Raw genomic sequence first — 24,426 nt, 5'->3', positions numbered from 1 at the left:
TGGAGTCTGGAGAGCAGCTTCTCCCACCAGCAGCCGGCAAGACGATCCAGGCATGGCTTCACAGCTGTCCCATTTGGGTTGCCAGAATACTGTTGTCTGAAAAAGAGGGATTCGTTGCCCGCTGTGAAAGAAGTCAGTAATCACACCCTCAGGAGGGATGTTGCTTTCATTTATTTCAGGTTTGCACAAGCCTGGGTGCTGGGTGGTTTCCCACAGATCAAGCACACCTGGTGACAATCACATCGCATATTTATACAGTTAAAAATGTCAGTTCTGTGTGTTAGCTGTGCCCTCCTGACAATGATTGGTTCCTTCACTTCTCGCTTCGGTTTAAAGATACAGTACTCCTGAAATTCCCTGGGCATGCTCCGTGGGTAAGGGTCTCTGCTCAGGACGGGGTCTCCAACTCAAGGGGTCTGATTCCTGAACTTTGAGTTCTCCTGCCAAGTTGACAACATACATTAAACATCCTCAAAACATCCTTCTCAAGGTCCATTTGCTCCAGGATGTCCTTGGTTAAAGGATACTGAATGTTTGCTCTTCTGATAAGAGATGATTAAGTGTCCTTTACTTGTCAGCTTAACACGTACAAACGACATCTTGACCTAATTAGCTAAGTTTCAGAGTTAGTCTTCAACAAGCTGGGAGGGTTTGCCTGGCTATCCCAAGAAAATGTCCTGGACTAGTTCTAATTTCCCTTTGAGGTTGCTCAGAAGCTAGCTGAACAGCGTGATCTGGGAAGGCTTTTATTGACGGCAGCTTGTTCTAACATTTATTTAGAGCACTAAAGGAGTGGGGGTGAGACCCACTGAATCTGGGTATATATATCATTTGAATTTTGTTGATTTTAAGAACTTTGAGTCATTCCTTTAAAGAAAAAAGTTCTAGTAATAGGCTTGTGCTGCTGCTTTTACAGTTGTTCGTTCTACTCCATAATATGACACAGTTAGTTTCATCTTCATCCTTACAGTTATCCACAGTACTGTTAATGAAAGGGATTTTTCCCCTTTTTAAAGCTTTGTTTTATGACTCTCCAAAGCTAGTTGTCTTGTCACACTATCTAAAACAGTGTGAATCCACTCCATTTTTCAAAGCCTAATCAGCCCCTCTTTGATAATGTATTTTGAGTCTCAAATCAAATGTAAAGGCAGGAATGACCTGAAGGTGATCCTTTCGTAGTTGTACTGTCTGGAGGCTGCAGCTGAGCTGCGAGCCCCAGTGTAGCAGGGATAACATTCACTTTTGGTGAGAGATGGTCGTTGTCTTGGAGGTCTTAGACTCTAAACAGGCATGATGCTCAAAGGCTGTGAGACAGAAAGCATCATTATCTCTGCCGTGCAGATGCAGAACCTTGTTTACTCTCTGGAAATATTGACTTTATTTTTATGGCCTCTGCTCTTTTCTTCTTCTCCTCTTCTTTCTGTGGGAAACAGCCCCTTCCATGTACGAGTGTGCCTTACTATTGAATACGTTTCCTTGAGAGAGTGAGCTGGCTGCCCCTTGTGTTTATCCACATGCCTCGATGTCTGTTAAAACCTGGTGTTATCCCCTCCTTCCCTTCCCTTCTCCTTTTTTCTCTTTTTTAACAGTGGTTCTCTGGATCTGTACTGTTTGATTGTGGGTTTTTTCCTCCAACAGAGCAGATGTCAACCTTTGCACTGAAAACACAAGTAATGATGTTATCAACAGTCCTCGAACACCCTGCTCAGCTGCAAGCTACTGAAAGGAAAAATGCCATCAGGAATGATGCCTAATTGCATTAATGTCATTAGTAATGTCTTGAGCTGCTCTAGTCTGGTTTACTAATCAAATCTCAACTTTGCCAGTCCTGACTGTTAAGCCTTTAAATAGCCTTAATTGTGTGAACCTCTTGTGGGAAAGGGGAGGGGAAAAAGAAGTAACAGGGATCCCAATTTCTCCTGACAGCAGAACCCCTCAGATGTGAAGACAAGAAGCTAGACTGGAGACTCTTGTCTTCTCAGCATGGCATCTTTGTGGTGTAGAGTCAGATACAATTTGATGCTTGTTCTACGCTTGCAGTCTTCATTCTTTCCAAATTTTGGTTTCCTGAGTGGAACTCAAAACCAAAACCCCAGATAAAACCACCATTTAGCTGCCAGACACTTGTATACAGGAGCAGTTTTCAGCAGCAGTCACAGTTTCCCTCCTTACAGACTAATGCTAGGGAGAAGTCCTGCTTTCAAGGAGCAGGATGGGATACTATAAAGGCCCATGTAGGGGAGGAGACTCGTACTCAAACTGCAAAAACTTACCAATGGATTTTCAGCATTTTGTGGTATTCTCTAGAAACTCAAGGAAATCTATATTTGAGCATCCTGGAGAAAATTGCTCGTTCCACCCTGCAGTTGGCATAGTGGTCATGCAAGTATTGGTGATGTTTTCTGCTCTGCGTTTATTTCTGACATGATGCCTGCATATTTGAAAAAGGATCTGCTCTCACGTTGCTCGTTATGAAGCAATAAAGAGAAGGAACTGGAGGCAGCTGGGTCACTTTGGAAATGCAAGGGAGGAGGAAGGACTCATATTTATTTCAGCCAGGTTGTGGCATAAAGTCCATACCATGGAAAGTATGAAGCTGTACTCACCAGGCACAGGATCTGCTTTTTCTTAGCAGCTTCTGGAGCTCAGGAGAGGAGATAACAGGGAGGGCATCAAGGTGGGAGCCTGTGGTTCTGCTCAAAGAAGTGCCTAATCCAAGGTGGACTCTGCCTCCCTGGGAATGATTTCTGGAGGGTCATGCTGAAGGGATTGTGGCGAGATGTTTACAACACACTATAATCTTTTTTGCCACGGCTCCTAAGCCAAAGGCAACATAAACAAGCAAAGCCTGTTTTGTTAAAGCCTGAAGTGGCCGTCACCCCATGCACCACGACGTAAAGGTTCTCAAAGGGTCTGGATGTAGAGGTGAATGGCCGCAACCCAGCAGCATGTGTCCAGGCTGGGAGACCTTTGGTCCTCAGCCTGTGGTTTTTGCTGTCTCCTCCTTTCTCACAGATGGGTTTGCAGGGTGGAGTTTCCCCTTTGTTTCCTTCCAGAAAAGCTGCCGTTGCCTCTCTGCTAGAGGCACTTGCAGCACAAGGTGTGGGCTCTGCCACTCGTATGGTGACACATAGAGGGTGTTTCACTGCTCATGTGTTAGGCTGCAGACGGACTTGACGCGCACTGCATGGAACAGTCTGTTCAGGTGTTGCACAAAGATGTCTAATAGCAAAGATTTGACTGGTTTTAAGTTAGACCAAGCCCCATTTATTTCAGAACTCATTACTGCTTTGGAGCTCCAGCAGCAATATCGTGATTGGTAATGAGTCTCTCTAAATTACTCTACCTGCATCTTCCTTCTCTCCTATCACAAACATACACACTCTGCCCAGGAAGGGGAGAAAGATGTTGAAGCATCCACTGCGTCTTCTGTGTCTTACGTCTCTTTGTCTGTGTGCATTCCTAGGGCCCAAAGGGAGAAAATGTTGGTTCGATCACTCAGCCTCTTCCCAGCAGCTACTTGATTTTCAGAGCAGCCTCTGAGTCAGATGGTAAGTTTTGGTCTTAGTTTGCTTTCTCCAGATTGCATACTCTGTGATAGTGAAGAAAATAGGTTGATGCAGAAAAATTAGTATATAAAGGAAAAAAATGACAGCTCACCCAGCTTGAGATGCTATTCGTTAGTAATGGTCAGAATAGGTCAAGCAGACTATAGGCACATTTCATACTCCTGAGCCACCTGTCTGGCCATGGAAGGACCCTAGGAAGGACCTAGGCTTGTAGCTGCCAAAAAAACACTGAGTCGGTGTATACGAAAGGATGAAAGGATTTGATCCCAAAATTGTGATGAGAGGGGGGCTTGACTGTTTCCTCAGTTCAGCAGAGACTTTAGTGGGTTATCTGCTTATGTCTTACATGAGGTAGGGATCTGTTGGAGGAAAATGACGTAGTAATGTTGAAGAACTGTTGATAGATGTCTCTTAACCACCAGAATCCTCCTGTAAACTTGCTGTACCATGGTTTACAGTATAGCAGGCCCAGCCCAGGTGCTGGTGACTCCACATTAAAATACCATTTGAGGAATTCACAAAATTATAGAAGGTAAATTTAGGTCAATATAAAACAGGCATGCCAGCTTGCTATGTGAAAATCTCTATAAATTACTTCAGTGGACCTAAAATAACAGTGATTTATAAGTAGATAAGAAGATTAAAAACATGTTTTCATTCCATTTGACCTTCAGACTACTGTAAATTTTTTTTTGCCATAGCAAATTAACACAGGCTGTTCATTTTACGGATGTTTTTCACCTATGCCACCAAGGGTGCTCATGTAGCCCACATGCTCCTTTGGGTCTCATCTAGAGTAACTTTAAGGACATAGGGATTTTTTTATGGAGCACAGTGGGCTTTGAAAGCAGTGTCCTTCTGGTCCAGTGATTAAGTTTTACATATTCCTAAAGGCTGGAAGTGGGACAGTGCCAAATGTACCTTTGACATGGCACTTAGGAGGAAACCTTTCGTTACAGGCTTGGCATGCTGTTCTTCCTACTACTGTGCAGAGGTTCAAAGTGAGGGATACCATCTCAGCACAGAAAGCTGCTTGCAGATGCCAATGTAGTGAAATGATAAGAAAATAAGTGGATCTTGTATAGAGCCTTAGAAGCGCATCTATTTCTTTAAATAGTATGTTTTTGTAGCTTGTGGAACAATAGAGCTTATTTGTGTAATGGAATGCAAGATTCCAACTCAGCTCCAAATATCACCTGTCTAGAAAGAGATAGATTGATGCAATAGTCTCTTCGGGAAAAAAAAAAAGTGTTGTTGGGGTAGAGCTACTAAATTACAGGTATTTCAAACCCTGGTTGTACAGACAGCCCGCAGAATACATATACGGAACAGTCCCACAGAGTTCTTAGGCAGCCAAATAGCTTCAACAACTGTCTGTCAATCCAGATTTTCTAGATTATTATTTCTTTAGAGATCCATGTAACTTGTCTTTCCATTAACTTAATTAGAAAATGTGCAAAGGGCCCAATGTGGTCATGGTATGTGTTCAAGACGAATTGCTGTCTCGTGCTTTTTTCCTGGCATTTCAGCTATCTTCTAAATGAAAACTTTCATTCTGGTGGAAATCTAATGATTAAACCTTAAAGCCAGACCTGTGGCTGAACTTCTACTCTCTCTTCTTACAACTGCCTTAGGCCAGTTATGTGGAGTAGAATAGCTGTAGTTTTGTTCTAACTAACCTTATGCATAAAGGCTCCCAAGCTAGCAGTAGCTCCGAAGACATCATCAGAGGTAAGACTTCTCTAGCTGTGATCTCTCTGTCTGGGTCATACACCACATGCTGAAAAAGCACAAAAGGGACCATATCTGGTACATGAAAATTTTCAATATTTAAATGCCCGTGGGAAGCTTTCTGCACAGTGAATTATTACATGTCTCTGGTATCATAGGAGCATAAAATAGTGAGTTATTTGAACATATTTTTAAAGCCAAGATATTGGCCAAGATTCTTGGGAAGCATGCAGAGGCCAGGCAGATCAAAGTAGAGTTACTTTAGGATTTAGTACGATTTTCCTTTACTTCTCGACAGTAGGGTCTTAAGGTTAGATGGAAAGCTAGTGTCAGGAAGAACTGAGATACCTCTCAATCAAATATTGTAAACGTGTATGTAGAAAAAACCTAGGGTCTTTGGTTCAGGATGAAATAATGTATGCTCTTGAACAGCACTATCAGTGCCCTAGAGCCACCTGCACAGGTTTGGAGTACCCACATTATGCCTGATAGATCCTGAGAGTCTGAGGAGGTGACCATGATAGCTGACATGAAGTGAAGCTTTGGGATCTCTCCATTTGGCAGTGAGCCTTAAAAAAAAAATTGATACAGTATTGCACCAGAAATACTAGCATGAAAAATGGTGTAATTTTCAGCTGAACGAGAGTATTTGACTTCACAGCTGAGGTCAGTGACCTGTGAGAAGTGGTTGTATCTTGTGCGGGAAGGGAAGGGTGTGAATCTACAGACGAGAGGGAAGCAAAGCTCATACGCCCAGGCTAGCCTCACCCCCAGGCACACGAGCTGCCCTGGCCTGGGGACTCTGCTGTGCTCCTCTTGGGCAGCAGTTGGCCTTTGTGGGGGCACCCGCTCCATTGAGCAGTGTAGACATGCTGGCAAACGGCCAAACGGATGGGTGTCACACTCAGAGATGAGTGACTTGGAGACGATATTAACGTTAGTAGGTGGTGTAAAACATATGCAGAGAAGGGCACGAGGAATAGAAACTGTTACATGTAAAGAAATGTAAATATATGTGGTATAAACCACAGCAAATTAAGGCTTGTACTTTGCAGTTAATACAATTTGATTTGAAGTCCAGAAGACACTACTGAAATAGTTGTAGACTGTTATATAGCTTAAAGAGGCATCTCTAAGAGGATGTACCTGAGTTTGTTTCATTTCTTGAGCGCACTGGACAAACATAGAGGGTGCAGTTATGGGCGAGAGAGGCAGGAGGTGAAGGCAAAAGGAGCTAAGCTAGCTGACACAAATGGGGCAGGTGGAACCTGTTCCCTTGCGTAGTGTTAGCATACATTTGTAGTACGTTTGCATCTTCTCTGTAGATGCAGTGTTGTGTGAATCTACAGCGTCTCTGAAGAGGTGTCCTGACTGTGTTCTTCTTAACGCAGTGTCCCATGTTAGTAGTGGAAAAAGAGCCACAGAGCATTTGGCGAATTTAGCAGTAATTCATGGAGGCCTCTGCCTTGCTGGGGAATACTGTGTTGCAGCAGTTCTGCTGTCCAGGCAACTGTATCATGATCAGTGGCTCCATGGCCTACTTTTTCTTTCAGCATTTCAGCTTCCCTTTTTTACCCCTCTGCTGTACCATCTGTGACAGACTGTTGGTAGGATTTAAGGTCCTGACTTCTGGACAGCCTGCAGAACCACCGCCAAGCGACAACAGATTTCACATTCACAGACCGCAGCAGCAGTCTGCTTCGTGATATGTTTTAAAGACATCTGGAAGGTCATGTCAGCTTACAGGGCTCAACCTGTACAAACACAGGGTCTGTCTTTCTTACCGGTTTCAGAAAAGAAAATTGCTTTTTCCAAACCAGTGACTGTGTATGCATTTCAGATTTATGCCGATGAGTGGCTTAAAGTTAGTAGTTTAAACCTGTCCTGAGCTTCCTGCCTGGACCATTCTGGGGCTGCCCCTGAGATCTCCAAAGTGGTGCCCCAGACCTCCTAAGCATTTTGAGTCCCCTGCTTAAATCTCATAGTGCAGATCTCCACCTTGCCATGGGCACTGCCACCAGAGGGCTTACCAGGGGAATTCAAGGTGGCAGATTACCAAGGGTTAAAAGCTTAACAGTGGACTTGTGCACCACACTCACATTTTGTTCCTTATGTCTGGCTTCTCCTTCAGGCATGCTTTGGGTAGTCTCCGTTGCCTGATGTGGGTGGAGCTGTGTGGAAATCAAGATGGTTTGGCTTACAGTGGTGGTGTTTCTTTTGTAGGCATCTGACCCTTCCCCCCAAATTGATGTTCTGATCTGGGCAGGAAATTAAATTATTGAAATAAAGGTCATGCACAGAAACAATGAACCAGGAGGACAATTGCAATTTGAAGCCCAGTTCACAATGAACTATGTCACTGGATCCTGGCAGTACGGGAAAAAACAGATGTTACCTTCTTAGCCCATCATATTCGTTAGGCCTTTCACAGCAGTTTAAAATCCAGGCATTTGCAACCAGACTTCGTTTAGCTCGGTGCATAAATTGCACCTCTAGCTAACTGAGAGATCACATCCTTGCACCTTGGCAGCCAAAGTGTAAGAAATCATGCGCTCAGGCACCCAAGTGGTACAGCAAAATAAGCAGTCAGCTGAATACGATGACCTTAATGTTCACTGACTGAACCAAATCAGTCTCTTCCTCATCATTCGCGATTTGTGTGCACTTGAGCAAGAATTCATCGTTTCCAGGTGACAGTCTACTTCAGGTTGATTTTTAAAAGCATCTATCTTGTAAGTGTGAGGCACGAGGCTAAAAGCTGGATGACTTTAATAATTCAAGAAGAGTAATATTCCCTTAGCGATACCTCTCTGGAGGAATGTATGGTTACTAGGTGTGAGGCTTTTGAAGTCTTAATTGGTGAGAGATTCATTCCAGTCATTCTGTAGCTACAGGAATGCAATGGGAAAAAAGTATAGTCCCAGACTGAGATTTCGGTGTGCAACGATGTGATTCCATCTCGAGCAGATTTTTGTTATTGGTGAGTGCTGAGAGAACACTGGCTGGCTCTGCTGCGATCAGCTGTTGCAGATAGACTTGGCCCATCAAATTATGAGTTGTTCTAGGTGAATGATGGTGACTGTAAAGTATTTCAAAGCTGAGCTGAATAGCTTTGTTTTCAATACTGCCTGTTTTTTTTTCTGTGGGATATTGTTGTAATTTTAGATCTATTCAAAGACTAGATGGACTTCAGTTATTCCTTGAACTGAGCCTAGGTTAGCAGCATAAGCAACCTTTGGTTGTTTTGTTTTGTTGTTGTTGTTGTTTTCCAAAGGGGAGAGGAAATTAGTTTTGTGAGTTGGTTTTAGTAGTTCCTGTTGTCTGTGGAAAAAAAAGAGCTGGTGCAAGCACATGCCTGCTCCTGTTCAGCCTTGCAGCCTCTAGGTTTCTGCGCGGTGCCAGCAGTGCCCTGCGGACCCGGGAAGCGTCCTGGAAGGAGCCGTAGAGATGCCTGTTTGCACAGCTGTACTGCGGGAGCCATCTCAAAGGACCACAAGGTGCTTTTCCAGCCTGCTGAGCCAAAAGGCCTAGAGAAAGCATATGGAAGGTTTCAAAACATATGTGGGATGCATGTTGGGCTTTGTTTTTGCAAAGTCAAGGCAACACACATCCTTTAGTAGATTTTTTTTCCCCAAACCTTTCAAGAAGGAAGGAACTTTGAAACCCAGCTGTGTTTAACTGGTTTTTCAAAGAGGTTCCTTTTTCAAGTTGCCACTGATGACTGTTGTAATTTTGCTGTAAACACCTATAACCGAGAAAAAGGGTCGGAGACCTACTCAGGGGAGATACCTCACCTCTGTTTCATCTATTTTTTTTTCTGATGAGCACAGCTGAGTGATGTGCAGATGTGTTCCTCTGACATCCCACTTTCCTGGGACATGTCACATGTCAAATGCTGTGATCATCATTTGCTATATTGAAACCAATGACTGGTGCAAGGAAAGAGGCTGCTACAAAAGAGAGCAGGAACCCAAGCTAGTGCTAGCACTCTGGTAGAACGTCCACTTTGGGCACTTTAGGAGCAGCCTTGTCAAAGAGTCTCGCTCTTTCCCTGTTGGCCCTGGAGGGAGACAAAGGTGGCTGGGCAACCCGCCCACCGAGCAGTTCAGAAAGTGCCGAAAGATGGGTGATGTGAAATGTCATCCTTGTGCCGGCTGCCGGTATGAGTGATCTAGCTGGACTTGACTGGCACATCAGAGTTGGGATCTTCTCTGGGTGGGGTGTCATTTCTCCCTGTTGCTGTCCTCACTGAGAACTCTGTTAGCTTGGATGTAAGAGCCGGAGCTTGCTCTGCGGGCTGCCCCTTGGAAGTCAGTGACAAAATGCTAAATGCAATGAAGAAGGGGTCAAGCTCAGAGATAACATTTGAAAGGGAATACTTACTTCGCAGCTCCCAAGCAAAAGGAGCTAATGCAGGTGGTTTTGAGGCAACGTGAGCTCTGCAGACATTGGCCAGAAGTAATCATTGCAGTGGATAGAGGAGTATATCATTTTATATAAAAAGAGCTTAAAAGCCTGTAGGACGATTCTGCCACAGGCTGACAATATAATCTTGGGTTTTTCTTCAGGGTTTAAACATATGCTTGTTTTAAGTCACAAGCTGTGGAAAATTAAAATTGATAATTGATTGCGGCATTTCACATTGTAACTTTAAAAACTTAAAACCTTTTAAAAGAATACCATTGTAACTCCCTCGCAGCAATTTTTTGCTTCCTTTATATGCATCATATTGGGCTGCCGTTCCTCTCTGAAGGAACTCACATTTTGCATCCTTCTCTGATCTAATTATCTGGCATACAATAAAATGAGTCAACAGCTCAAAAGTAGAAAACGCGAGAATTAAGGTAACCATGAAGCCTTCATGCAGACTACTGTGACTATCGATGACAGCCTTTAATTACATGACCACATACTTTTTTCCCCTTCTTCAGTTCCTGAGCGAGGGAGTAAACTTGTCAGGTAAACAATTAAGTAATCCCAATGCTAGCATTTTTGTATCATTTTCACAATAAAGAAGAATATTACTTAATAACAAGATCACTCAAATGTAAAAACACTTCATGTAGGCCTTTAGCAATGAAGCAGGTTTAGCTTGTGTGCAATCCCTGAAATTGAGAGGGTATCATTTTACGGTGTTATGCTGCAATTAACACACTGTTGACTTGCAAAGAGTGTAACCTTTTCATTTGCAGAGGAAATCCCATATTTCGCCACTGGTTGTGTGGCATGTATCTGTTTGGATTCACAGCACCACCTGATGGCTGAAGGCCCGTTTCTTAGCTTGAGGATGCTGCACATCCCTTGATTTCGGTTTCTGTTAGAAATGAATACAAAGGTGTACACTGGTGTCCTGTCTGTGTTCTGCGGGGCACAAGTAATGCTGACTGCTAATGCTAATCCCTAAAGCTTTGTGCCTCTGCCTTGGAATTTTAAAATGACTATTTTTCATTATTTTCTTTTTGCTTAGGCTCCTTGAATAAGGTTTCCAAATGATTCAAGTTACTCATAACCGCTGCAGGGGCAGTGATGGAGATGGCTGAGGGAGACCTTGGGGTCACCCTTGTCACCCTTGCTAGAAAGTGTAAATGTAGCCAGTGCATTGCCATAAACCTTCGTAAGATAATGTCTTTACGTGAGTGCCACGAGGAGCTGAGGAGCTGAGTGACCCCTCTTACTGCTCCAAAGTGTTCATGCTGCTACAAATCAAGCCACCTATCAAAGCACCTGATTTTACAAGCCCATTGAATATAAAAACATCTTGACATACGCAGCATTTCTAAATGTCCAGTCACGCAGTCCTCACTCTGCAGAACTGGAAAGGGGAAGAAAAGGTAAAGAGAGAGGAAAGTCAAAGGAGGTGAGCCTAAGTAGGAGTGTGGTCTCTTGTATGGAATAGCCTGAAACAGGTTTTCATCTTGATGGTTTTAGGGGAGAGGGGATATGTAGGAGGGAGTGGATTTGTGCTTGCGCAGCCATTAACTCTAATGGGTTATCCATGCAAATCTTCCACTTGGCAAGAAGGGAATAAATCTCTGCGTGTAAAGCCTTAATGCAAGAATATTTGTTAAATAGGAAGTAGTGTGAAAACAATTCCAACAGCTTTCAACTTTCCTAATCTTTTATTAACCATTATGTGTGATTTTATTATTAAATCATAAGCTGATGCTGAAGGAATTTATGGAATGAAATTAGAATAAATATCTGGACTCTGCAGTGTTTGCAGCTGAGTGTTCAAGTGCAATTCTTCAGAGTTTTGGGGCTTTTTTCTCTCTTTTGCTGGTTACAGCTTTATATCAAAGCCAGTGCTGAAAGCTACTCAAATTTATCAACATTCTTTTATATAAGTGTATGATCTGGATTTTCCTTGTAAACTCTCATTCATCTTGTAGAGCCAAACTTTGGTCAAATCAAGTTGATGGGAATTCTGCCCAAGAGCACAGCAGGATCCCAGTGAGATTTGTGCCTATGCTTAATGCTGAGTGGGTGGTAGAATGCAATGTAATGGAAACATTTCCCTAATGGGCCCTAAGAATGAATATGGCCCAGGGAAAACCTGTTTGTAGCACTTGCCATTGCTAGAGCAAAATCTTTTTGTTTTCTTCACTGCCTCTCAAGCACACTTCTAATTATTGCAAAATAAATTCTGAGGAGCATAATGAAGAGCTCTGTTTTACATGCTTGAAATTAGAGGATAACTCCCTTGATACCTTAGTTCTTGAATCTTCAGCAAATGTGCAGGTGTCCTGGCCTCGTTAATGACTGCACTACAGAAGTGGGCTATTTTCAGGTGCTTCCAAGAATACAGCGACTCCAGCATTGTGGGGGTTAGACTTGAAGACTAACGCACAGCTCTGTAGACTTGTTTGGATCATTGCAAAGGGATCGAGGGGTCGGTCTGAATTCCTGTGCTTTTCATTTTCTGCCTGCCTGTGGGACCTACGCGGGCCTTAAGAAAATCCAGTGAGGCTGTGTATAAGAGCTGCGGTTCGTCTCGTCTCTGTGCCGTGCTTATGGTTTCTCATATTTGAAAAGTAGACCGGTCGGGTCAAGATTTTTTGTGACAATATAAGAAAAACTGGTGCTCCACCCAGATTATCTGATGGGCTGGGCAGGCAGAAGAATGGAGAAAAGGGAAAAAAATACAGAGAGAAAGAGGAAGAATAAACAGCCTGACAAGTAACTCCCTCTACTCTTAATCACTCTGGCAAGTATTGATCATCCTGGCTCTTGTTTGGAGTGTTACTGCAGCACTACAGACTACGTGGGACCACCAAGCCGGCCTGTAGTTCTGCGATCGCACACCGAGCAGGGACCTCTCCCACGCAGAGCAGTGCCTTGGCATCTCCCTGCTGTTGGGGAGCGTGTGTGGTGGGGATGGCAAACGCTGAACATGTTTTTGGGGTGTATTGCAGACATGAGCTGCTAGGTGATTTGAAACCACTGCAAATGTACACATTTCCTGCATCTCGGACAAAATCAGGAAGGGGCTGAAGGGGAGGCAAACAGGTTGTGGAAGGTCAGAAGAAGAGATGCTCTTGGGGAAGGGGCAGTTGGGGTGAGCTTCCCACAGTATTACCCGTGCAGATGTGTCACTCATGCAGCCACTAAGACACACCATTTCTGGCAAGATAACCTAGGGGTTATATATATATAAAACAGATTATTGTACACAGTGACTTCCTGAATTATAATGAGGTTTGCTCCCAGGCAAGAAGCATTTGAGAAGCAGTGCATGAATTGTCTTATTTACTCTGCTGTGCTTAAATAATTGCTCTTGTTTTCACAGGCCGATGCTGGCTGGATGCTTTGGAACTTGCCCTGCGTTGCTCCAGCCTCTTCCGGCTCAGTGCCTCCAAGCAGGGAAAGGATGGAGAAATGAACTGCTCGAGCGATGCTGCGCATGCGGGGCTCAACCACCTCTTGCATACAAGCACTATGTCAGACCAGGAGTTCTTCCAGTAAGATGGGGCTATCACTTCTTAACGCACAGAGAAGTATTGCATGGCTCATGCTTGGGCATTCTTTTGACTTTAGCATAATCTGGCCAGAGTCCACTAAGGAGACCTGTTTAAAGCCAGCCGGTATGTTTTTCTGCTGCATCCGTCACTAATATGTGGATTTGGTGCATATGGGGTTTGTTGTCACCTGAACCTTGAGCACGCAGGCTAGGGGTAACCTTGGCTGTGTTTGTGTGTACATGAACAATTTTCTTCTGTCCCCTGCTTAGCCCAGAATGCTGTCTGGAGATGCTGGCATGAAAAATGGCTTGCTTGAGTAAAGACTGCAGAATCTAGCTACTAGAGGAGGCCTGTGGTTACACAGGCACAATCACTAACAGTGTCTGTCTGTTGGCTAGCACATATGGCTGAGTCTGATATATTTTTTAGTAATGTGTTTTCTTTGCTAATAATACTGTGTCATATTCAGCAGAGTGCACACATTGCATCCTTAGTTTTACAATTACTTTCTCTCTCTGCAGGGGTTTTGAGTGGTTTCCAATTTCCTCCTTGATGCATCAGATAAATTTTTGCATAAGGGAAAAAAGTCCCCACAGCCTTCTTTCTATTCAAATTCCTAGTGTTACTGCAGCATTTTGGAACAACTCACATCAGAGCTCTGTAAGCATTAAAAAACCCCAGGCCTTATCTGTTGCTTGTAGCTAAACAGGCAACCTCGAAAATCCCTCTGGTATAGAGACTTGGCCCTTGGAGGGGGGACTGGGAGATGTAGTGACTGTTTCTAGTTCTGCTGATACGAATTTGACTCTTGAGGCTCACAGCAATGCACCATTGGTTACACAGCTTTTAGGGTAGCAGTTCTTGTGGTCTGCAAAGATGATGCCTTGCACAGTGGGACCTCACCCTTAAGTGGTTTTCTTAGACTCTGTTATAACAACAGAAGGGATCTGAGTCCTCTTCAGAGTGCTGAGGTATCTCTGGTCCCGTGGGACCAAAGGGATGGCAGCATTTTGTCTGCCCTTTGCTCTGGAAGGCTCTGGTATTCCCAGCACGTGTTCTCCAGTTCTGCTGTTTGGGTTTTCAGCTAGAGTTTGCAGAAAACCTTTATTGAAATGCAATGGGAGAAGAGAAGGAAGTCTGGTGTCTTACCAGGGCATGTGCCCTAGTGCAAATATTTCTGTTGTTCTTGGGCTTCTTCCATAATACTTTAATTTCTAATTTCTTTCTGCCTAAGAGAGAGTCTCTTAGGACTGTGCTCGCTGTGATAATGAATCGAGAGATGCAGTGGACTTTTTCTTTCAGCTGACGGATGAGTATACAGCAATGCAATATTGAAGTGGAGCCTGTGGCACTGAGAACATTCAGGCAGACCCATGGATACTGTAAGGAAGTGCAGAAGATTGAGTTAAAATGTGTTAAAGTATTTCTTCAAAATGTGATGCATAAATGATGCTTAAATGATGCCTTTGTTTCACACCTTAGTTGTTCAACATTGAATTGTGCGGCTCAGCAGTAGCACACGTGGCAGAGTTGTCAGCAGGACAGAGTACCTACAACGGGAACGAGATTTTTCTGACAGTCTCAGATTTTAGCTGAGTCTGGTTCAAGCTGGGTGTTCAGCATCTGGTTGTCTGGCCAATACACTCTGCTTTCTGAGTCTTGCCACTAGTTTTAATGTGTACCCAGACCTTCCCCAGTGCTTAAAGCTCAGGGGAGTTTGCCGGTTGTGGGATAGGGGGGCAACTTGCTGTCATCCCTGGAAAAATAAAAAGAACATTTAAACAAGGGAGAATGCAAAACCAAAACTGCAAGTGCTGAGGAAAGGGTTTTTGGTTTGCCATTGACAGTGGCTGCCTCACAGGGATTCAATCATTCTAATTAAATGCCTTCCCTACAGGGAATCTTACCAGTTAAATTGGCATGCTGTTGTTAGGGGGCCAGTTAATTACATTTAACTCTATCTTCAAATTAGCCAAACTACTCTGTCGCGAAAAGAAAAAGAAAAGGGACATGGTGGATAGTATAGGGAGAACAAAACCCAAGGGAGTTGGCAAAGGCGAATCTTTCGTTGAGCTAAAGTTGCATTTATCTGCTGGCTGCTTTACTCCTTTCCTGCTGGGAAAGAAGTCAAGATTATACAGGGATTTTAAAATCCATGTCTTGAGTAGCATATAAAAATGAGAAGGAGAGAACTGTGCAAGTGAATCAAAGGCTAAAGTACTATGTAAATCTGTGACTGTAGACAAGAGGCCTTTAGGGCACCAGGCACTCTTCTTTTGAATATGAAGTTGTATTTCTTGTGGCTTCCACGTCTTATCTCCAACAACCCCAAGAATCTGGCGGGTTTGCTTGTTTGACAAAAGCCAAAGGATTATGAGTTTTTTTGCTTTGGGTAGAAGAGCAGTATTAAACCCAAAGAAGACCTGGTCACTGACTGAATGTTCCAGGAATGCCCCTAGAGAATAAAGCACTGGTGTAAGACAGCTCCAATATGCTGAAACAGTAAATAAGCCGTGAAAAATGCCAAGTTATTCATGTTTGTGGTGGAAATCCAGTGCTGACTTATAGCATACTCATTCCCTCCCAGCTTTTAAAGCCTGGTCCAAATCCCATTGGAAGCCCCTGGGAAGTCTTTACATTGATTTTAGTTCAAGCTCATGGTGTGGCTTTTGTTTTTAGCATATCGTATGTATTCAGTGATGATTCTGTTTGGAGGAGTAGAAGAGCCTGGCTCCACTTCAACATCTCAAATTTGTTCCTCAGAATGAGGAGCATCTGTTTTCCCTTTGGTTCCCCAGAGCAGCTCCTTGGCTCTGGATGTGTTAAGTCTTGCCTTGTTTGTGGCTGGTGGGTAATCAGTGCACAGTTGAGTGGGATTTCATGTGAATTTAATTCTCTCTTGGACTAAATCTGAAATGCTTGAAAAATAATGGGGAGGGGCAGAAGAAAGTAAGAAAAGAGTCATTTGCTGTGCTGAAACTTCACCTATTTCCCAAATGTGAGGCAAGTGACACTGAAAAACACTTGCTCTTCTGAAAAATGTGAAATAGAAACAAGTGCTACTTCTCAGCCATGAACCATAAGCCTTATAATGAACTGTTCTTTCAAGCATTTGTACCTCGTGGAGAAAACTTTCACTAGGTAAGGGAGCATAACAACCACAGACAAACACTGACATAGTTAGCTGATCATTGAAAAAATAAGAAATAAATCAGGTATTGAAACAATGAGCAACTAATAACTCCTTGGACCTACCATCTGTATCTGTGCTGAGGAATCGTGGGATGATCTCTCTAGACAGCTCTCTCCTCACCCTTTTTTCTCTTTTATTATCTAAACTGCTGCAAGTACTATACTCTATGCTTCCAGTGTATTTGATTATCAGTCATTACACTTGCTGGTTGCTAGCTTAAAAAAAAAGAAGTAACATCCTGGCGGTAGAACAATGAAGACACATAATGTCTAGCAGCAATTTATTAGTGCTGGAGTGTGGTGATCACTGAGTCTCTAATTTATGATCTTAGTTGTATTTTACAGTCAAACTGTAAATTGAAAAACCTTGTAGTTTATATACACACACAGACATACATGCATATATACATATATACAAACGGAGTTAAAAGAAAGATTTTCTAAAGGCACAGAAAGCTGTAGACGACACTTTCAAAAGAACTCTGGAAACTGAGCTTCTCCAGAAACGGAGCTGTGACTGTCACAACGTGGCTTGCTTGGTGCGTTAAAAATCATGAGCTTATTTCAACGCATAGCTGGAAGTTGAGATCTACTGAAAAGCTGTTGCCAGTTCAGTATTCTGACTCTTCTGTTGTTTTTTTTCTTTTAATCTGGCTCTAACTAGCAATGCTTAATTATCCTTTCAAAAAAAAACAGAAAAAAGAGAGGGAGAACATGGGATGGGAGCTTTCAGCATTAATGTATAATCAAAATTGGAATGTGCCCAGAATGGCCTGAGAAAAAGCCCATCATGGAGAGACTTCAAGCTTAACAGAACGTTCCCTTGTACTGAGGGGAGAAATCTGGCTTTGAGAGGGAGGTGGACTGCAGGGAGTTACAAAACTCTTCAAGATCCAGCGCCTGTTTAGATCCTCTGAAACTCCTTGTACAGCTGGAAATCTTTTCTTATTGGTCTCTCCAAGAGCAATTTTGCCTGAGGACTTGGCTAAGAAATTTTCAGAGGAAGGTCAGGATGAGAAGGTCAACACTGGAGAGAGAGGCTAGGCCATGAAAGAGGTGATGCGTGTGCAAAGACGTGTATGAACAGGGAAAACTGAAGCCCCTGCTAAATATCACTTGGAAAAACAGGCATTTAGTGAGTGCTTTTCAGTGTCTGACCTTTGGCCCACCTACTCATGTTTGCGATCTGTTGTATGAACTGCATCGGCACTTTCAAATGGAGGTGCTATAGACTACTTGGGAGAGAATTTTTGGCTTTCTCCTCATTCTGTAAAGCCTGGATTACTGACCATGAAGCTTGCTACACCTTCCACACTTTCCCTTGGGTGCTGTTACAGTCTGGGTATTATTCTTACGCATAATTGTCTAGACTGTGCTGTCAACTCAGTTCTTCCACACATGTGCTTACCTGGGGGAAGCACATTCCCCAGGTTAGTTTGGGGGGGGGGGGGGTGTGTGTGCATGTGTGTGAAAATACTTGCTGCTGTTGATTTTTAAACTTGCCTTCTCTGGTGTAGGGCTGACTTAGGACCACCACCTGTTGAAACAAGGTGTGGTAGTACTGAAGAGAAAATGTATCCCGTAATGCCGTATTTTTCCCGTATGTGACAGTCCACTGATTTGCTTCCGTAAAGGGAAAAATCTCTCCTGACTGACACTTCAGTTCTCTGATCAGCAGTGTGCAATTGTTAGTGTGTGCTCTGTATCTCTCCGGTATGTGGGCTCCCATCTGGAGCCAGCAGCAATTCTACGGAAGGGTGGGTAAGTGGAGCTATGTAGCAGATTTTGCAAAGTGCAGTTTGGAGGGGGGAATTTTGATGGCAGATATCTCACTGTTTCCGTGATTAAAACCCTGCTATTCAGGAAATCAATGTCTTATACTCTCCTGGGCTGCACACCCTATTTTGAGTCCTGGGGAGTGTTTTTACATTATCTAAAAGCCCTTAAGTAATCTGGCTTTGTGGATCAAATTGAAGCAAGTGATGAACTGTGTGTTGCAGTTTGAATGACTCAGCCCTGGAGAACCACCACCATTTGGAAAATGATGCTTTTTCGGACAAGTCCGAGAGAGACAACATAGAAGAGTCGGAGAACGAAACGCATGAGAACAGCCGGAAGACAAATGAAAGCGAGAGCGATCAGTCAGAAATCCATGGAGAGGTCTCTCCGCGAAGGAAAGGGACGACTTATATTGAACAGATCTATGAGGAATTTGGGGAGGTAAAAGACAAAAATTATTTTAATCACTGTCTGTTTCTCTTAAATGTCTCTGTTCACAGTATTTGTCATTCAGCCTTTTAGATACATGGCAGTTACAGACCAGCTTTGTGAGTTCCAGTGTTTTGCAGATAAAGCAATGCACAGCTTTCTACTAAATTATGTTGAATTATCATGTGGTCTCATAATTATGCACTATGAACAGCAGCTCTGCTACTGTGCTTTGGCGTGTTTCCAGCAGGAGCGATTGCTTTAACCAGTTATTGCATTAAAGAGCCACAGAGCATTGGCACGGTGCTTTGTGGAGCCAGCGGGAGGGGGAATTATTATTCTGGGCGTGTGTCCTGGCTAATTAGGATGCTCAGTCCCTGCGTGATACAAAATATGATACTTTCCCTTTTTCATTATGCATGGAACATCCTTTTTGTGTGTCCTAATGGAGCATTTGAGCCACTTGATTCCTAAAGGGCAGTTTCTTGTAGGAAAGACATTTCTCATGTCATTTAACAGCAGGAGGATGTGTTTCTGTTCCATAGAAGAGCCGTTGTTAGCTGGATGTCACTGTGACACCTCTGAGGAAGGCAGCAGTAGAGAGCTGGGTGAGCCAGGTGTGTTGGGTGAGAATCGGTCTGGGTAGGCAGCGGAGGAGCTCTGCTTCAGCCCTGGGAGGACTCTGAGCACTCCCTTGCCTATTGCTTCGGACAAGGAAGCTGAAGTCTTGTTGGTGCCTCAAAGAAAACCGCATTGCGAGAAAGCTGTTTCTTCCATAGAATCACAGAATCATTTAGGTTGAAAAAGACGCTTTAGATCATGGAGTCCAACCATAAACCTAACACTGCGAAGTCCACCACTAAACCATGTACCTTAATGCCACATCTACACGTCTTCTAAATACCTCCAGGGATGGCGACTCAACCACTTCCCCAGGCAGCCTGTTCCAATGCTTGATAACCGTTTTGGTGAAGAAATTTTTCCTAATATCCAATCTAAACCTCCCCTGGTGCAACTTGAGGTTGCTTCTGCTTGTCCTATCACTTTTTACTTGGGAGAAGAGCCCGATGGCCACCTCGCTACAACCTCCTTTCAGGTAGTTGTAGAGAGCGATAAGGTCTCCCTCAGCCTCCTTTTCTCCAGACTAAACAGCTGCAGTTCCCTCAGCTGCTCCTCATTGTTCTCTAGACCCTTCACCAGCCTTATGCTCCTCTTTCAATGTTTTCCTGAAAGTGTAGTACTAATACTGAGAAAACAAATATATTTAAATATATTCTAGTTACACTCTGTGTTTCTCTGAGTGATAACTTAAGACATTGAGAACGGGTAGGTGTCCTACACGCAGACTGTATTATGCCTCTTTATTTCTCCACAGACTTCTTATAGCAGGACAACCTACATGAGAGATCACAAAAAAATATCGCTGCCATACCACCTGGCAGAGGTGCAGGAATTGTTCAGTTTTGCCTCCTCCTTTCCACAGCCCAAGCACCCCAAGAGCAGCCGTTTGTGGTCTGGAGCCACCAATCCAGGTAGCAGATGTTTGCTGCCATTTCAGATGTCAGGTGTGAGGTGCAAGCCCCTGCTGTAAAAATTGTGCTTGCAAATGGAACTGTTGCCTCCAGAGACAAAAAAACCCCCACTTCTCTTTTGTGCATCTCTCCCCTCAAATCCCACCCCAAACACAGCAAATGGTAACTAGGTCCAGACAGGGGATTTTGAATAGAACTGAGCAACTAAGCAACAGCAAAATGAAGGCAAACTTAATTACTATCGGCTGCTTAATCTGAAATGACCTTGTCCTAGAAGTGTTGGTAGGGCAGGCTGATACTTTGGTGTTTGAGTGAGTCTTACAGGCAGCATTGATGTGTGCGTGTGGGCATGTGAGAGTGAGAGATCTCTCTGCACTTTTACATTAAAATAAAAAAGCAGTACAAACCAAATGGAAAGGACTAAAATTTCTGCTGTAGAGCAACACTTTGTGTAGCGTAAAATAGGGCTAACCATAGCGTGGCTGCTCAGGCAGAGGTAACATCCAGTGCGCTATCAAAAAGAATTGCCATGTAGCCTTGGCCATTAGGTGTTAGATTGCTGCTGTTGGCCAAGAGATGGGGCTGTCATCACCTGGGACACACAGATAAAACTGGTTGTTGAGCCTTTATCTCACTGGTGACAGCATCATACGGAAAAGTGAGTTGTATGCAATGACATAGTTTGCTATCAGCAATGCGTGGAGATGTGTCAAGGTAAACACAGGCCAACGAAGGCTGAGAGAGTTGGGGCTGTTCAGGCTGGAGAAGAGAAGGCTGCGGGGAGACCTCATAGCAGCCTTCCAGTACCTGAAGGGGGCCTGTAGGAAAGATGGGGAAAATCTTTGCAGCAGGGCTTGTTGCAATAGATCAGGGAGCAATGGCTTTAAACTAAGGGAGGGAAGATTCAGACTAGATATCAGGAAGCAATTTTTACAATGAGGGTGGTGACACACTGGCACAGGTTGCCCAGAGAGGTGGTGGAGGTGCCATCCCTGGAAACATTCAAGGCCAGGCTGGACGGGGCTCTGAGCAACCTGCAGTAAAATCAACGGTCATCTTAAACTGAAACTGCTGCCCCTCAGTCTGTGTGTACAGTTCAGATTTGGCAGGACAAAGATCACAGATGCAAACTGTCACTGTTAAATTTTCAGCTTGGTTTTGAAAGCTCGTTTGAAAGGCGTGCATGTATGAATGTGCATCTGTGTGTGTTTGAAAGGTGCGTGCTTGTGCATCTGACATTCCAGCTTTGCCTTGTTTGCAGTAGGAATGTGAAGGCAGAGACGGGTGTTGGAAGGACTCTGAGATTGCAAAAGTTGGTCTAGAATATAAAAAAGACACCTCCTGAGTAGGCAGATTGACAACCAAAGCCCCTTTTCTTTCCAAGCTTTTAGTTTTAACAAGTTACAAAAGGGTTATTGAGGGTGATGTATTTTAAGGAAAAGCAAACCAGAAATTTCTTGATCTCATCCTCCTGCACCTTCTCTTCCTTCCCTTTTCATCTATCCCTTCTGCAGCGATTCATTCTGAGTAACACTTTGTATAGCCATTTCAACACGGCATTAGTTTATATTGCCAATACATGCACGCTTCAGAACCTGGATAAATAATGAAAGTTCTTACAGACCCATATGTATTGTAAGCCCCAGCTGATGCTGTGGTATTGTGTGCTTTAATGGTTTCCATTTCTTCTTGGAGGTTCAAGCTGTGTATTGCCTCAGGCTGTCACAAGAAGAATGGTATGGTGATGGAAAAGCAATGAAATGAAAGGAGTTTTGTTGTTCCTCAATCTGAAATTCCCCTCAGCCTGCAAGCTGGACCGAGTGTGTTTCTGCGTGACTAGTAAAAGGGCTGCTTGGGGGGAGCCAAAAAGGTGATGCTGGGAATGCTCAGGTGGTGAAAATGAGCGTTTAGTGATTTACACCATCTGCAAATCCTGCTGGGATGTGCTGTGTGTCCTCTCCCAAACCAAAGTCCATTCCAGAAGTGGATCTGTGCCCTTTTTCTCATAGAAAGCTGTTGCCTAAAACCAGTAGAAAGCCTAAGTATTCTCTTTCATTGATAAATTATGATGCCTAGGATGCACTGAAATGACCTTCATGTTTGAAAATGTAGTTTCATTTTCTTTCTCTGGTGGCTTGAAAGGCCCATTCCCCCATAGAATCACAGAATGTTCGGGGTTGGAAGGGACCTCTGTGGGTCATCTAGTTCAAACCCGCTGCCGAAGCAGGGCCGCCTACAGCAGGCTGCACAGGACCTTGTCCAGGCGGGTCTTGAATATCTCCAGAGAAGGAGACTCCACAACCTCCCTGGGCAGCCTGTTCCAGTGCTCCATCACCCTCAGAGGGAAGAAGTTCTTCCTCATGTTCAGACGGAACTTCCTGTGCCTCAGTTTGTGCCCATTGCCCCTTGTCCTGTCGCTGGGCACCACTGAAATGAGTCTGGCTCCATTCTCTTGACACCCACCCTTGAGATATTTATAAACATTTATAAGGTCCCCTCTCAGGCTTCTCTTCTTCAGGCTGAACAAGCCCAGCTCCCTCAGCCTTTCCTCGTAGGAGAGATACTCCAGTCCCCTCACCATCCTCGTAGCCCTCCTCTGGACTCTCTCCAGTAGTTCCTCATCTTTCTTGAACTGGGGAGCCCAGAACTGGACACAGTACTCCAGATGGGGCCTCACTAGGGCAGAGCAGAGGGGAAGGAGAAATGTTAAACCTCATGTAGCCCCACTGAATGCAGAGGAGCTACACAGTTATAGCTGAAACCACAACGTAATCCCTGGCTTCTTTACTGTTGCCTGCACTTCTTGAGCAGCATTGGAAGGTGTGGCAGTTTGTGTGCACATCGCCTGGCGGTGGGGCCTTTACCGTACCTACACTACCAGTTTGGTGTATTTTGATCTGGGAGGACTGCTTCCATTCTTTGTGGATTACTCATTTGTCTCCTAAATTTTTCTATATGTAGAATATATTTTCTTACAGTGTCTCATTTGCTGAGAGTGGGACTGAGAGGAGCTTCTTGTCTGCATCCCTCCAGGCCGCAGTGATGCTCTTAACAGCCTTGGGCATGTCCCCACCTCCTGAGGGACTGCAGTGCAGAGTCCCCTTGGTTAATGTTGGTCCAGGTTGCCCCATCGCAGTCCTGAGATGTGTGGAGGCAGTGGCTTGGGACGGAGCGCAGCAGAGGTGTGCTGACGGCCTCGTGCCAGCTCTTGCAGAGGCCCAGGGCTTTCTGTACCACTCATTTTAGTGCTTTGGGGATTCAGTTCTCCTGAGGCAGAGCTGATGTCTCTTTCCAGTGGTGTAGCTGAGCATTCACCTTTGTGCCAGGGGCAGGTCTTTCTGGGTGAGCTCAGACCCTCCAGGTAAATGCACCCGTAAGAAATGGTTTTCCTGTTTCTGCCTGAACTTCCGTTTTCCCGTTGTAGACAGGTGAATCGTCTCAAACAGAAACTGTCTCTGAGGAGAACAAGAGCCTGATGTGGATCCTGCTGAAACAGCTGCGGCCCGGTATGGACCTGTCACGAGTGGTGCTGCCCACCTTCATCCTGGAGCCACGCTCATTCCTTAACAAGCTCTCTGATTACTACTACCATGCTGACCTGCTTTCCCAGTAAGCAGCACGCAGAGTGTGCCCGACGTGGGCACTTTTCTTACATTTGTGAAAATGTGTGTCAGTGTTAGCCTGGTGCTGGCTGGGGTGCGTTGGCATGCTTGAAAGGCTCCCAAATAGCACTCAGGTCGCTGGATTCAATGTAAATCAAGCCAGGCACCATCTGCAGTGACCTTTTAAAGATGGACTGCTGCCACTGAGGGGCAAGGGAGCAAGGAAAACAGTTAAACTTCAGACGGAACTACCTTTGCGTATGCACGTTTGCCAGCATTGGCTGGAACTGATGGGGATTCAGTGCATGCCTTCGAGCATCTCGCAACAGAGCTGTGCCACCTTCTGGTGTACTCATGTACAGAGGGGAATGAGAGCAAGCAGAATTGTCAAACACTTCTGCCCCCAAAAGCAATATAATTATGTTGGCTGATAAACAAATAAGAAACATCTTTTAACACCATTGATGAGAGAAACCTGCTGGGAGCAGCAGAGTAGAAAATAGAAAATGTTTTGCTTGCAGATAGGACCAACCTTCTCAATGAGATATGCTTGGTGTATTTTAAAACCAGTGTGTGCAATATTCAAATAGCAGCAATAGCTACTCATGTTTATTCCACTGCCTCTGGGTAATTT

The 24,426-nt window shown here is 44.2% G+C and overlaps 1 protein-coding gene across 6 annotated transcripts in view; it reads left to right on the top strand.

Annotated features, from left to right (window-relative positions):
* The window catches only part of OSBPL5 (oxysterol binding protein like 5), a 202,603-nt gene that overhangs the window by 153,762 nt on the left and 24,415 nt on the right, over positions 1–24,426 (top strand). For all 6 annotated transcript variants that reach the window (XM_075425237.1, XM_075425238.1, XM_075425242.1 and 3 more), the window contains 4 exons: positions 3,467–3,551; positions 13,087–13,258; positions 18,451–18,670; positions 23,615–23,799. In XM_075425237.1, the coding sequence (XP_075281352.1) occupies positions 3,467–3,551; positions 13,087–13,258; positions 18,451–18,670; positions 23,615–23,799 (662 nt within the window). The remainder of the gene's footprint in view (positions 1–3,466; positions 3,552–13,086; positions 13,259–18,450; positions 18,671–23,614; positions 23,800–24,426) is intronic.

This window comes from Opisthocomus hoazin, chromosome 7 (genome assembly GCF_030867145.1).
Source record: "Opisthocomus hoazin isolate bOpiHoa1 chromosome 7, bOpiHoa1.hap1, whole genome shotgun sequence".
NCBI classification, from domain to species: Eukaryota; Metazoa; Chordata; class Aves; order Opisthocomiformes; family Opisthocomidae; genus Opisthocomus; species Opisthocomus hoazin.
Note: the sequence above shows the minus strand (reverse complement) of the source record. Positions and strands in the feature narration are given on the sequence as shown.